Raw genomic sequence first — 14,507 nt, 5'->3', positions numbered from 1 at the left:
AAGAACAAATATTGCTTTGTATGGGGAATACGTTGCACCAAAGAAAACATGTTCACTATTAACAAGGCATCATTGTTGGCTTTTCCAATGCTACACCATGGTTTAGTAAACCATGACTGAGACGTTTTTGATAGAATTCATTGCAAATTACATAAGTTGTAGAGACTCCCAAATTTGGCAGACCAGGTGCAATGATTTGCCCAGGATCAAACACTTTCACTTAGTGGCGAAGCTGGGGTTTGAGCTACTTTGCTATTTAGGCACTAAACCGCATATCTCGGAAGCTCTAGTCGGTACATGTATGTGTTAATGGAAACCTGAACGAAATCATGGGGGTTTACAAGTATTATGGAGACTTAAAGATGCACAGTGAAAGGAAATGCATAAGGTTACGTGTTTATAGTGATGGTTTCCCACAGCATGGTGTTCGTTATGCACTCCCCCTTTCCAGTCCCCCAGCATTTTTACAGCCCTTCGTTTCGCTAACAACAGCTCACTAACAAAAGTCACTCCTAGTTACCCATCCACTGCTGTGTGTGGACCAATCTACTGCCAATCCCGTCCCCATTTCAAGGCTTTGCTGAAACAAAGGCATGCCGTCAGCATTTTTGATTGACCACGTGCCACCCTGTTCGTTTCCTTCTTATTGAAATGCAAAAGAGAACAGCAAACAGCAGAGATCGTCAAGCCTGGCCTCAGATGTTACTCTGCCCTGACACAGCTGATACACACTGCGTCCTAACAATGCACCAGAACCCTGGGCAACAACTCGATTCGCCCATCCCAAGAAACGGCCTACGGCATGCCATGGTTGGTTCCACCACACCCAGGATCTCATTGTTTTTGGCGACTGGGGAAGGTCAAATCTTCAGCCTTCTGGGTGAGGTGGTGGGCCGCCACACTTTCCTTTCTCTGTGGCCGGACAGGCTGAGCTGGTAGACCCCTGATGTGAGGGACGCAAGTCTTTTCTTTCATTGTGGGCATGAAAGAGGCAGTGTTGCTAGCTACAGTGGACTGCAATAACGGTGCAGTGGAACAGACATGTGCTGCCCTGAGGGAGACTAGGGGCAGGGTTCTGCCAAGAGTAGCAAAACGTGTGCTAAAGTCACAAAGAGGACAATTTCGGCATCTTCTAGACTCCGTGGACCCACATCCAGACGTGGGCCGTAGGCATGCACCACTTTTTGCACTAATCAAATGAAGGGTACATGTAGCCTTGGATTTATAATGGCAAAGGCAAAACTACAAGTACCAGAATGCAAATGAACAACAGAACCTGCTATAAAGCTCACACCGGAAACACTCACCCTCCTATGGCTTCACAGAAGCTACTTATGTATGCATCAATTCATTTAGTGCTATACTAGGGGGCTACATGTAGTGTGGTAAGCACCCTTGAGACTTAGAGTCCTGGGGGGTTTCATGGCAGTTCTAGGGCATATATGGCTGGGAGGATAGTTCAGGGGCAATGCGTTTGTCTTGGAAGCAAGAGACACAGTGGAACAGAGGTTCAAATCCCAGTCCCGTGCTTAGAGACTCTAAAGAATGCTAGCAAACCCTCAATTTGAGTTGTTTCAGTACCACTTTTCTGCCCACCCTTCATTAGAAGATGACAGAAAGCACACATTTTTTTGGGCATATTATTGAAGCATTAGACGCTGTGCCTGAGGGCTCTATTGTATGGTAGGTGACCACCGCCCTGGTTAGTGGTCCCGAGGTGAAGCTGAGGTCCTCTAATGTGGGTGGAGGTCACTTGGGCCACCATAGAGCCTGGTGGTAAGGGCTCCAACTGGTGGTAAGGGCTCCAACGCTATTGGAGTTTGTGCAGGGGGAAAACGGTGAAGTCTTACCTGGGTCTTGCTGTGATAGGGCTTGTCCTGTTTATTCATTTATATACAGGAGGAACAATGCTCTTTTGATCACAAAATAAGGTACAATAGATAAGAAATCAGATTTGACTGGAAGTGGTGAGCTTCTTACAGTGGGGTGAGTTTGTGGGACCTTCTGACCAGGTTGTGGAGAGGAGTAAATGGAACAGTCACTAGGCACAATACATAAGTGGACATACATAGATTAAGGAAAGCGAACAATGGACATTTTGAAGTGCACGTAGACGGTTTGGCCCGCTGTGCTCGGGATCTGACTATGATGGGTGAAGTGCTAGAGTTGAAGCCGAGGAAGTGAGGGACAGAGGAAGGTTAGAGGCGAGGCAAACATGTTAGCTAGCAGTAAGAGGAGAGGTAGTTTAGGAGGGTAACTCTGAGTCAAGGAGGTAAGCTTTTAGTTTGGTTTTAAACAAATCCATGCGCACTGTTTCTCGGATGTCCAGGAGAAGAGAATGCCATGCAAGTGGGGGAAGAAGAGAGAAAGAGCCTAAAGGAGAGGAAGTACCAGGAGGGCGAGGAATCACAAGGCTAGTTGAGTCAGAGCAAAGGTTATGTGATAGCGTATATAGTTGGATAGAGGAGGCTAGATACAGCGGTGCCTTACCACTGATAGATTTGTGAACCAGGAGAAGAAATTTAAATCTGGCCCTGTTTTGCATTGTCAGCCTTCCAGCCTGGTGACAGTACAAGGAAGTAAGTGACGGAGTTCACAGAGAGTCCTGGTAGCAAAATTAATGATCTTGTCGATAGGACAGAAAGCTTAGTTGGGGAGTCCAGAGAGGATGCTATCACAGTAGTCCAGTTTAGAGAAGACGAGTGGTTAAGCGATGCTTTGCGGTGTTGAAAGGAAGGAGGTGCTTAGTTTTCCTAATATTTAGGAGGTTGAGGCGAACTGATGTTGCAGGTTTGGAGATGAAAGTTGAGAAGATGTGAGAAGGGTCATAGATGACACTGAGGATTCTAGCTGAAGAAGAGTAGGGCAGAGTGTCAGGTGGTAACTGGATTGGCAGAGGAAGAGATAAGAGTGTTTTGGCAGGAAAGAAGAGCACCTCTGTTTTGGTAGAGTTTAACATGGCAGACTGCAAAGCCATCCCATATATAATGACAGAGATACAGTTGGAAACTTTTATAGAGTTCAGAGAAGAGTTCTGGAAAAGAGAAGAAGATTTGGCTGTCATCCATGAAGAGTTGATACGAGAACCCAAAGGAGGAGATTAGTGCCCCAAGAGCAAAGGTGTAGAGTGTAAAGAGGAGCAGACCCAATACAGAGTTAATTTCCTACTCCCCTTGTCCAGTATCACTGTGTGCACCTCACAAGGGGCGTTTAGGGTGTTCCTTTCTAGGCTAAACAAGAGTGTGGGAGCCCCTCTACCTAGGAGGAACATGGTTCAAAATACCCTCTTTTTTGTGATGTCTTAAAGTTAGGTGGGTCTACAACCATGTTTTAGCTCACTGCACCCATTACAAAGGAGAAATATCCACTGACCAAGAGTACCATCAGCCACCCCAGACATGTGTTCCGGCCTTGTTGGGCCTCATCAGTGAGGTGAAGCCGAGCCTCTTTAAATGACAGTGACCAATGGGTCCACGTCTGGGTTACCGGGGGTTACTTAGGGACCAGACTGATATGCAAAGTGATAATTCTCCTCTGTGAAGGGTGGAGGGAGATACACCGTGGTTGTAGACCCTCCTAAGTGGAAGAAATTCCATAGAACAGAGTATTTGATCCATGCCCGTCCTCTGTTGAGGGGCTCCTACACTCTTGCAAATATCCTTTGTAGGCTGCCATTGCCTCTATTCCAAGCTTGCTGATTGGTAGAAGCACTGAATACAGGCTTCTACTGAGGCGACATGCCCCGAGATGGCAAGCTTTCACTGGTAGTGTCAGCCCCCATTACTAGCCACCTGATTGGCTGGCTCCTCCGCCCAGGGGACTAATGGTGTTTAGAGCCTGGATTCCACACTTTCTGATTGTCCAATGAGAAGAAAGCATACTGTAATGGGTTACATATTTAGACATTGCACAGATCATAATAGGAAACACATATCACAGGGGAAAAAACAGCCAATGATCCATAGACACGTGCCCTGAATAGTGCTATATCCAAGAACATTATGCAAAGGTGGTCTGAACTGCAGTATCATATCATATAACATTTATTTCAGATTTCTCCACTAAACATACCACACCAAGAGCCTACATACACTAAGTACATATGCAGTAAGTACAAGATATTAGGACCGGGAGTTAAAGGTCACCTTTTTAGCATTAATTCTGCATCAATGATTCAAAATGGCACCATCATGAAAGAGTTAATGTCCAGTTTGTCTCATAGGAGAATAACATGGGTTGTACCAACTAACTCCCCTAAAATAATTCTAAGCATTTCAAGAGGTGCTTCTTCTCCCACGCATTACTGTTTGATATATGACACATAGCAGATTAGCTTAACAAAAGCAGATAGAGGTCTTCTGTGTTCTCTCTCTCAGGAGCAACATGCACTGAGAACATGATGTCCATTTCTGCAGGAAGCCTCTGGGAGCCAAAGAGAAGTGGATCCAGGTCTTAAGTCCTAGAGGCTGGGTCTATCAAGATTGCCGCGCAGCCTGTTGTGCTAGGAGTAAGATCCTCCATAAACTGGAACGGCGCCAGGGCCTTTCAACTATTGCACTTGAAATGGTTCTTGAGCCGCAGTGAGGCCTGAGCTCTCACCCTTATGCTGGCAGTCTTAGAATAATGCAAATTATTCTTTAATTCAGTACATTAAATGTGTGAATTTGCAGTGGGCACGATACAGGCTGCCTTTGCTGTCGACATCAGGCTGCACACACCCTCTGGCCTTCCATTATCCAGCGGCGCACTAGTTCTGATCACCTCATTGGCAGAGAATGTTTAATATCTTTTTATAACTGGTAATTACGGGTTTTGCATTCTTAGCTTTCCCCTGCTGGCTGCCTTTCGTTGTTCTGCCTGCAGAGGCCAATACACCTGTTGTGTGATAATCTGAGAGGTATGAGAATGGTGAATATTATTTAGCACGTTTTCCCTTTGATTTAAATAGAGATTAGTTTCTCTATATCTGTTACTACTGGTATTATCACTAGACATTGCTTTCAGTATTGTGGCAGAGCCTAGCAATGACTGGTATCCGCTAGCCAGTCAGAAAGTAAACTGGAAGAAGTGGGTTTGGAAGGTTACTTGTGCCCAGCCTATTCATTTTTAATTCACAAAAGAAAACCAAAGTGGTCGTTAGTTAATCGTTTTTATTAGTTGAATACCAAAAGTATTTCTTCTAAGTTAAAAGATGCCCACATACTCCATTTGGTGGCAAGGGCATTTGTTTCGTCCTTACCCAGGCTTTCTCAAGGCACATTTGTGATTAGTTGTATATTATTGAGTATTCTATTCTATTGGTATAGTTTTGTACATAATGTACATTTCAAACAAAGTTCGGTTTTCAAACATAGGTCATTCATATATAGAATTGCATGATATTCAGAGCAAGTGATTTCATAAGTAGACCAGCGCAGTGGCTCCATGAATTTTAGATCAGTTTCTATTTGTTCATCTTGGGTTTTAAGCCCTAGCCGTGTCATAAATAGTGAGGCCAGTTAGCAGTGATTCTTAGAAGATCCCATCGCAATAATGCATCTGAGTTTGGTGCAGGGACGTCATTTGGGGGATGCTAGGGGTCTCCCTTGCTACCCATGTGGTCTCCCTTGCTACCCCTAAAATTGGAAGCTCCTGGGCTGTGGCCAGCGCCATGTGGCTCTTTGTTTCGGGAGTGGCTGGCTTTCTTGTTCGGGCCTCTTAAAAAACATGTGGTTCCACAAGTCTAACACTTTCAGCACTGACCCTAAATAAGAAAGAATAGGAATAACAAATAGTCTTTCTGGAATTCTATACAATAATTGCTAGACACGTTAAAGGTTGTTTGTTTCAGGCACACTTCATGGGGTGAGTCACTGATTTAGTCTGATTGTGTCTGTTCTTAAACACCACAAAGTCACAATGCAGATTTAAAGAAAAACGATATGTATTTTGCTTTTTAAAGTTGCAATTATAGCATGTTTTTTCTGCCGTTGTCTCTGTTAAAATTATCACAATACATTCCATCTCGGTGTCCTCAGTCACTTGACAAACCCTTTGTGCCTAAAAGCTTGTATACAGTGTACAAATGTATGGCCATAGCACATCAAGTGGGCCTTGATTTCATTGTGCCACAATTAATGCTTTGTTGTAATGTGTCTATCATTCCTATCTCCCTGGCATGCTGTTCAGGATGTTTGTTTGCACGTTTGAGGTAACAAGTGCCCAGAGTACGGGACGCTGTGTGAGTTTGCTGCTTTCCCTGTGCTACTCTGAATTCTTTAATACATAGTTATGAACCCTCCCAATGGTATGCATTTTGCCAACCTCTGAAGCCAGAAAAGTAGATCCACGCAGGCTTGACGTGTGGCCAACTTTGTACCAGACTGGCCTGCTGTAAGATCTCAGTTACCAGTTTATTGGTATCCACTACAGAGTGTAATTTGCTTTCTGACTTTGAGGACATTCAGACATGTAATTGCTCATTTTACTATAGCTGGTAAGATAGCTATAGCTGCTCAGATATCTCAGTGGGTTGAGCGCTCGCTGCTGTGATGTGTGTCTGATCTGCAGGCTGCAGGTTCGAATCCTTGCAAGGCCAGCTCAGCCTTTCATCCTTCTGAGGTCTATAAATGAGTACCAACACAGGTTGATGACGCGCGTGAGGTTAAGTGCTTTATGATAACACATCATTATCATTTAGCCTTGGACGTCTGCTGGCATTCACAGTAATATCGTAATATGGGCCTATACACACTGATATTAACAATACATATGGTAATTCATTCTTTTATGAAGTGTATATAACATTACAATGATATTGTAACCATATTTGTCATAGTGTAATTAGGAACAATGCTATGTGAGGCCACTTCCTGTTTTGTCAAGGGGTGAAAGGTTGTGTTCTATCACTTCCCGTGATGTCACTTCAGGGTGGGGCCAAATGACATAACTTCCTGTGATACTATCAGAGGTCAAGGGTCGTGTGATGTCACTTCCTCTACCCCTGGCATTTTGGTGAAATGACATCCCTGGTTCAGGGTCTATTTTGGTTGCTCGTCGAAGTTTCCTAAGGGTTAAGACCTGGCTTTAGATCCAAGTGTTATTTAATCTCGTTTGTTTTAAATTGGTAACTTCCTGTTGGGTTCTGCTTCTCCATTACGTTTTTTTCAAGTTCTTCCAATGAGTATGAGTTCTAGCGTTTTAAGGACAGGATCGCTTTCCAGGGGTTGGATTCTTTCAGGGTGGCGACTTTGCGCATGTTGTCGACCAACGTGTGCGCGTGATAATCCGAAGCTCCTTACCACATTCCTCGCTCCATTGCTTTATCTTAATCTTACCATACAATGAAGCAGCAAGTTGTGACTGATGGTGTGCAGATATTCCCTGAGGAAGCTCTGTCTTCACAAACTAAAGACTGTGTCACTTTAAATGTGTACTTTCTGGCCAAAGACATAGACCCTCCAAACATGATTTTGAACGGAGTCCCCCAACCCGCCACGCCTCTTCAGCTGGCCTTGCTCATAAGAACTATATTTAAGAATGAATGCAGGGGAGCAGGGGCGGTGGGTGTGATCAAATAATGTCCCACTTTCCCGCCAATTAGCCTTGTCTCCCTTTTTCATGAAATTGCTTTGTGTTCCTTTTATACAAGTGCCATTGCCAATGTGCCCAGCCTAGTGCCAGCCTGTTCCAGATGACGAGTATGCTCATCCTTTTTGCATAGACTTGCATAATAGCCTGGCACTTAAGTTCAGTTGCTATTTTCCTAAATTGTGCCGGGCCTCAGGTAACGAGCATGCCCTCCTGAACCTCTCAGCTCTATACACTGAGATGTTACCTGCTTACCGGGATTTCCTTTCTGTTTCCTTACGAGGCCGCATCGACCACGGTCACCACGACACAAGAGCCAAGCAGGCCTTGACGGAGGGCGTCATGTTTGACCGAGCCATCCAGAAAGCTGGCCAGCTGACCAAGGAGGAGGAGACCCTGACTGTGGTGACCGCAGACCACTCGCACGTCTTCTCTTTTGGGGGATACACCCACCGCGGCACCTCCATCTTCGGTAAGACATATTTTCCAGGGAGTCGGGTACCTGCTTGTGTTCAGAATGAGAGTCCTTGGAGGTGGGATGCCTTGGAGAAGGCCACTGGTCAGAAGATGACTTTTGGCAAGCATATTTCTCCCCCTTCTCTGAAGGTTTTTTATTGGTGCTAAATTGGCCAGAAGACCGAGGGATGTCTATGGCACTTCTACAAACCACAAAGCGATCGAGTCAATGACCAACCCAATCAAACTCTGCTTCCACTCTCTGACGCTGGATGGATCAGTATCTACACAATGTTCATGGCACACACATTCCAGTGCTGGTGGCACAGACAGCTGGCACAGAGGGACCATGGATGATTGAACAGTTGGTGCATAAAGACTGTCTGGGATGCAGGGCTGGATCTGGCGGATCGCTGGTTCTGCGGGAGGGCATTCCAGGGTCAGGGTACTTGGAGGGACTAGGGCATTCATCTGTAGATGGCACTATGCTTGGCATTGCAGTCTAGCGTTAGTGATCAGAGGGCCCAGCTCAGGTGGGCAGTGGAATGGGCTCTGACCATGAGGACTTTGAATATCAGGGTGAGCGTTTTGACAAGGGTTCTGTTGTAGAGGGCTAGTCATACAGTCAGATCCCAGCGGCAGAAGGTGGGAGTGGTGTGTAGGAAGGCGCGTGGGAAGGTAAATAGAGCGTGGGTGGTAACGCTCAGGGCTAGTTAGGCTGTTGCACTGTGCGCTGCTCAAAGCTCCAGCCGTAATCAGGAGAGGCGAGGTTTGGGCCTCTGGAACTTGGATTGGTGGTGCTATAAATGATGACCGACTGTGCTGTGGGATGCATGCATAAATGAAACATACCGATGCCAGCCTTTCTCTGGTGGGGCCAGGAGGGGTTATGGATAAGGTTAGTATGGTATGCAGTCTTATAGCAAACATTTTATAGAGAATGCATTTAGGGGTAAAGGGTTCAATATTTTTGGGAAACGGTTTGGGTGGGTTTTTAGGGGTGGGAAACAGGGTTTTGAGGGAGACCCCCACCCAAAAAAGTGCACTTGCTATAAAAATGGTTTGTTATAAAATATTCGATATATGTTCATTCTTTATAAAATATTTCGGTATGAAGACATGTAACCGGTTAGTATATGTAAGCTCTGTTCGTATATTTGTATTCTGGCTAAGTCAGGATGGGAATAGATGTTCTCATCTGTCAGAGGAAAGGACATGCTTACGTGTAATAGGTTAGTATGTACCGCAGGCAACACGCTTCTTCTGCAAGCAAAGTAAGATAATATTTCATTATAATTACTTACATTGTATATTTTTATAGCGCAAACCTAGCACGAGAGCAATCCAGTGCAAAGGTCAACGAGCAAAACATTGGTAGTCGTAATCTAACAAGTTATCAAGTAAACATTTCTAATAATTATTTTACAAGGTAGACAGAGTTCACAAGCATTTGTATGGTACATTTCTAATCGGGAACAGGAAAGGACTACCATTGAACACTGGCTGGATTCACTACAAGGCAAAGGCAGAGCAGGCACAGTGTTTAAAAAATAAGCAAACTAGTGCTTGGAAGAGCAGCGTCAACAGAAACAGCGCACAGAGGATCAGAGAGATTGGCAGCTGGCATAAAGGACGCCATGTGCTCCCCAAGTAAGGGGCTTATGAAAGCATGGGTTCCTTCTTGCAGACACCCCCTCCCCTATATCAACCTTGAAACCTGTTGCGGAGCCAGGGGCTGCCTTCTTAGGATCGTGGGCCCCTTTAAAGAGTTTGGGGACTCTGCAGTGTCATCCTTCGTAGCTCTGGGAAGGGAACCCCACTTTTACTTCTCCACGCAATCTTTGTTTCACCCACTTCCTGGACATCATTTCGCAAGCCTGGATTCACAATTGCTTTGCATTTATTCTAAGAGCTCAGAGGGGTACACTCCTTTCTGTACGCCCCCGTATCCCCCCAGCACAGAGGTCTGATAGAATTGGAATCAGGGACAGTCACCTGTGTCATTCTGAGTTAGGACCTCGGATGTTTAAGTATCGCTTTAAAACGGCTTAGAATGTGGAGACTATAGTTAATGCTGACGTGTGAAACACATAATTATTATAATTGGTTATTTATAACGTGCTTAATACCGAAGAGGTTTCTAAGAGCGGTCCAATTCGCACCTGTGTTGCTCAGTGTTGTCTTGCTTCCAAGACCAGCACGTTGTCACTGAGCTATACTACCTGTGCATAGGGAATGTGGACGGATAGATCTAACCCAGTCAACTTGTTAATCGTGGCACAATTCCTGCCATGGGCTCCATCCCTTTTATGCTCAAGCTGTCACCCACTTGGTGCGCCTTGAAAATGCGAGTGCGGAGCGATGCATCATGGTGCCATGTATAGGGGTCCATATCCCATGCCAAAGGGGACACACTCACTCAAAGCCCTTCTAAAAAAGGCCTTCAGCCAGGGGTTGGCTTGTTCCACCACTGCTATCAAACACTTGAATCCTCCCACTTCCGGCTATCAGGCGACTAATGGTCTGGTCCAATTAAACCTCAACATCCGACCCGTCGGTCAATCAATCAATCTAACAATCAGTAATAACTTTATTCCGTCAAAATTGCCATCAAAGTGCTCACAGCAAAACAATCATAATACAGTATTTTCAATGGATATATAAGATATCATGATATAAACACGGCAAAGCAATGATCAATTTCCTATAAAACGGGTAATACAATTTCAAATAAATAATTTCACGACCCTCAGATGCCCAAATAAATTGGAAATATCATTCTCTTTGCTGATCCACCATGTACTCTCCTGCCCCCTGCTGCCAAACACTGGTCAAGGCACTTTGCACTTGACCCTATAGCACGTGCCTAAACAGACTTCTATTTAGGTACTCATTCACCGTGCTCATCAAAATACTTGCTAAAGGATCGCTCTACCCCGGCATATAGGAAGTCACCCAATAGGGCTAGTATTCCCCAGGGCGATGGGTAAGTCCCGTGGGTTACAATAGAATGATCACATGTTTAATGGATCTTAGCAGAAGGTGTGGTTTTTATATCAAAAACTCAACATTTTCACTGCCAAATATAGGCGGTGGGACAGACACAACCTGGATGGGCTAGACAGACTACTGAGGGTCTACTTGGAGGGGTGATCGTATGTTGAGTCGAAAACCGAGTCACTTCATTTGAAAAAGAAAATCAAACATGGGGTAATTACTGAAAGGCCAACTTAATGATCTCCAAGGATTTCTGTGCTTTTATGGGAATCAGTCAGATTGGACAAATCCAGTTCGGGGCATTAACAGAAGTGGATCTAATGTCTGGGACTATGGCGGGAGGAAATTCTGTGTTCTTTTTAAAGATAACACATTGAGAATTCAGGTTGAAAATCCTACACATTTGCTTTTTTGCAGCAAAGCGAACCTGACAACTGAGATAAGCAAATAGCAAAAGCACTTCTATTTTCATCAATCAATACTGTGAAGGCATCATGAAGCAAGATACAGACAACCGATTCACAGTTCAAGCAAACTTGTTTTATTTAGGGCTGTGCCGAATAGCATATTTAGTATTCGGCCGAATACCGAATAGTTTGTCAACTATCTGGCCGAAGCCGAATATGAAGCCGAATAGTTCCTTTATTTAATAAATCATGTTCCAAACTTGAAAAAACACAGATAGTACAAAAACAAATAACGCACCATTTTAAATGCTTTCTATACTTTTATTTCTCTTCATTGTAATTAGTGTAGCATCTTTATTTAAAGTATAAAAGCCAGAAAAAAAGCAGATATAACCAACATGAAGGGTACAAATGTACAGTAGGTTGTTGCATATTCAAAACTAGCGCCATTTAAAGTAGTAGGCTTCTCAAATGCAAAAGGACTAGGTTTCAGTGAACAAAAACGATATTGCTATTTGTAACTGCCTTTGTGAATCAGATGCATTGCATTCTCTATCCAGGTGCAAAGTCGATGCAGTCAAGTTTCTAAACTTCTTTGCCGCTCACATCGAAATTTATAAAATGATTCATGTCGGCTCATGCAGGACACAAGTCTAGAGGAAATCTGAAATGGGGGAACTCCATCTCACAACTATTTACCCCACCCAAAGAAATGCTGCTCACTTTTCACTTATCCTCGCCACTCCTTCTCGCCAATACACAAACATACGCAACGTATCATTCCTGATAAAATATCAGATAATGTTAAACTCTGGACTGAAGTCCTAAAAAAAGAAAAGGGGGGATTATGATGTACGCAATGGGAAGTGACATTACAGGAACTGAAAGTATCCTAAAGTGAAATATGCACATTTCTTTCAGTTGGCATATACACATCCACCAAAAGAAAATATCTTCCTGTTTTGTTGCAGGCTTAGTATAAAATGAGCCCCTTTTATGTCTAAGAACCTGTAACAAAACATGCCCTAAAGAGCAGATTACAATATAAGATATTTTACAGCTGTGTGATAGCAATTTGTCTGGTCTTGTGACTAAGTGTCTGGTCTAATTCTATTCACTTTTGTAAAGTGAAGTCTATATTTGCATTTCTGAGTTCTTGTTTCATTGTATTCAAATGAGAATGTCAAAGTATTCGGCAAGAGCCGACTAGCAAGAAACTATTCGGCCGGAGCCCAGTAGCTTTTTTTCAGGCGGAATTCGGCTGAATACTTACTCGAAGCCGAAGTTTGGTACACCCGTAGTTTTATTCAACTTAAATGTCAGGATGGATGAAGGCCTAACTTGCCCTAAGCTAAGGTGGGACTTCCTTACCTAAAGGAACCAAGGAAAGTCTGAGTCAAAGATTTCAACTTAGATGTCTGTCTGTGTCCAAAACCTATACTTGCCCTCACAACTAAAGCTAAGCAATGTGTAGGGATGTCAGTAATAAAATAAATAGTTTTATGTGAGAAACCTGAGGGTATTCCCACTCCTACTCCTGCTGGATCCTCTGCTCAGGTGGCCAGTGAAAGGCCATCGCTTTTGGAACCTGACCCTGAGGGTGGAGAACCGAGGGAAGATCACATGGGTGAAGGGTCCTTGGGGATTGGGAGTGGGGTGCCCACAGGCAAAACATGGTATCCCCCTTTTCCTATTGATGACCCACCTACTCCATCCCTAGCCTTTATGGGTTACTGCAAAACATCTCCCCTCATTTCCCACCGTTAATCTCTGAAAGTACTGGGACAAGGAAGAGGAGACTGAGATTAATGAACACTAAACCTTAATTTGACCACTCTGGTACTGGGACAAAGAAGATGCCTGCAGAGTATGGTGAGGGTCAGGCATGTCCTCTTAATCATAGTCAGACAAGCCCAATTGAGGATCTACACCTGCAACCTCTTTGGTGGTTGCAGGTGTATAAAGAGAGGGCCAGAGAACAGCACAGGGAGCAAGAGGAAGGCCTGTGGGGAGGAAACCAGTAGGGGACTCTTTTCCAAAGGAGGCAGTCGTGGTGGTACCGGTGGAGGACCTAGGATGCCGGCCAGCAACCCAGAGAATGTGTACACTCCAAGGCGAGTCAGGCCATGGGGCTATTAGAGGTGTGGGAGCCGCAGCGGCGAGGAATCAGAAGCAGGCGCTGCGAGTGAGCAGGAGAAAGAAGGACGCCATCCACATCCGTCCAAAAGCAGTGGAGCTACCGGTGGGTGCAAGACAGCCCCCCCAAAAAAAGAGCAGTGGAAATGAAACTGCTGAGAATGAAAAAAAGGTCTGGAAACGTAAATGCCACCTGCGATTGGCGGTGAAGGTGTTGGTACCTAAATGTTATGTTGAAAGGCTTTTACTCTGCAACACTGTAGTAGCGTCAAACCACCTAGGCTTGTCGGTTGACTGGTGTACTCTGCCCCCTCCCAGGATACCCAGACCTTAGTCTGCTAGAGGAAAGAAAGTGCTGGGGGGAAGATACGAGGACGGGCATACAATTTTGCAAGAATATGCGTAAAGAGGTAATTCTGAGTAACCTCAGAGTTTTGTGAGTTTATAAAGGCTCTCAGCCATGTGTCTATACGGTCTAGAATCCCTATAGTGTCTTGACTATCCATGTAACGTGCAGGTTGAGGTAGTTGATTGAGCCTGAATAAAATGATGAAACTGATATTGAACTGCAGGATCTGTCACATGATTGATAAAGATGACATTTGAATAGACAGCAGAGTTTGCCGGCTCGTAAATCTGTACATTTGTAACTTAATGGCATATAAAAGATGTTTTTTCATTTGTTCTGTAACTTTTCTGACTATATATATATATATATATATATTATATATATATATACAAGCAAAAAGAAGGGTGGCAGGGGTGCAACTCTGGGTCCCAGCTGCAATCTGCTCAACAGTCCAAAGATTTTCTGCTCCTAGTGCACTTTCATGCCTCAGCAATCATCAGGGAGGCTGATTGGTTTCAGGTGTTCATGGTTGAATGCATCTGGGAAGTACCAGTATGTCGCAGCAAGGAATTCTGGTATCTGTAGTGTAGAGC

General features: G+C 44.4%; 1 protein-coding gene across 1 annotated transcript in view; it reads left to right on the top strand.

Annotated features, from left to right (window-relative positions):
- LOC138493127 (intestinal-type alkaline phosphatase-like) overlaps positions 1-14,507 on the top strand; it is a 233,907-nt gene that overhangs the window by 215,495 nt on the left and 3,905 nt on the right. The window contains exon 9 of the mRNA XM_069620328.1: positions 7,850-8,041. Within this exon, the coding sequence (XP_069476429.1) occupies positions 7,850-8,041 (192 nt within the window). The remainder of the gene's footprint in view (positions 1-7,849; positions 8,042-14,507) is intronic.

Source organism: Ambystoma mexicanum, chromosome 10, assembly GCF_040938575.1.
Source record: "Ambystoma mexicanum isolate Mex_15411 chromosome 10, UKY_AmexF1_1, whole genome shotgun sequence".
Lineage (NCBI taxonomy): Eukaryota > Metazoa > Chordata > Amphibia > Caudata > Ambystomatidae > Ambystoma > Ambystoma mexicanum.
This window is presented reverse-complemented; position numbering and strand designations above follow the sequence as displayed.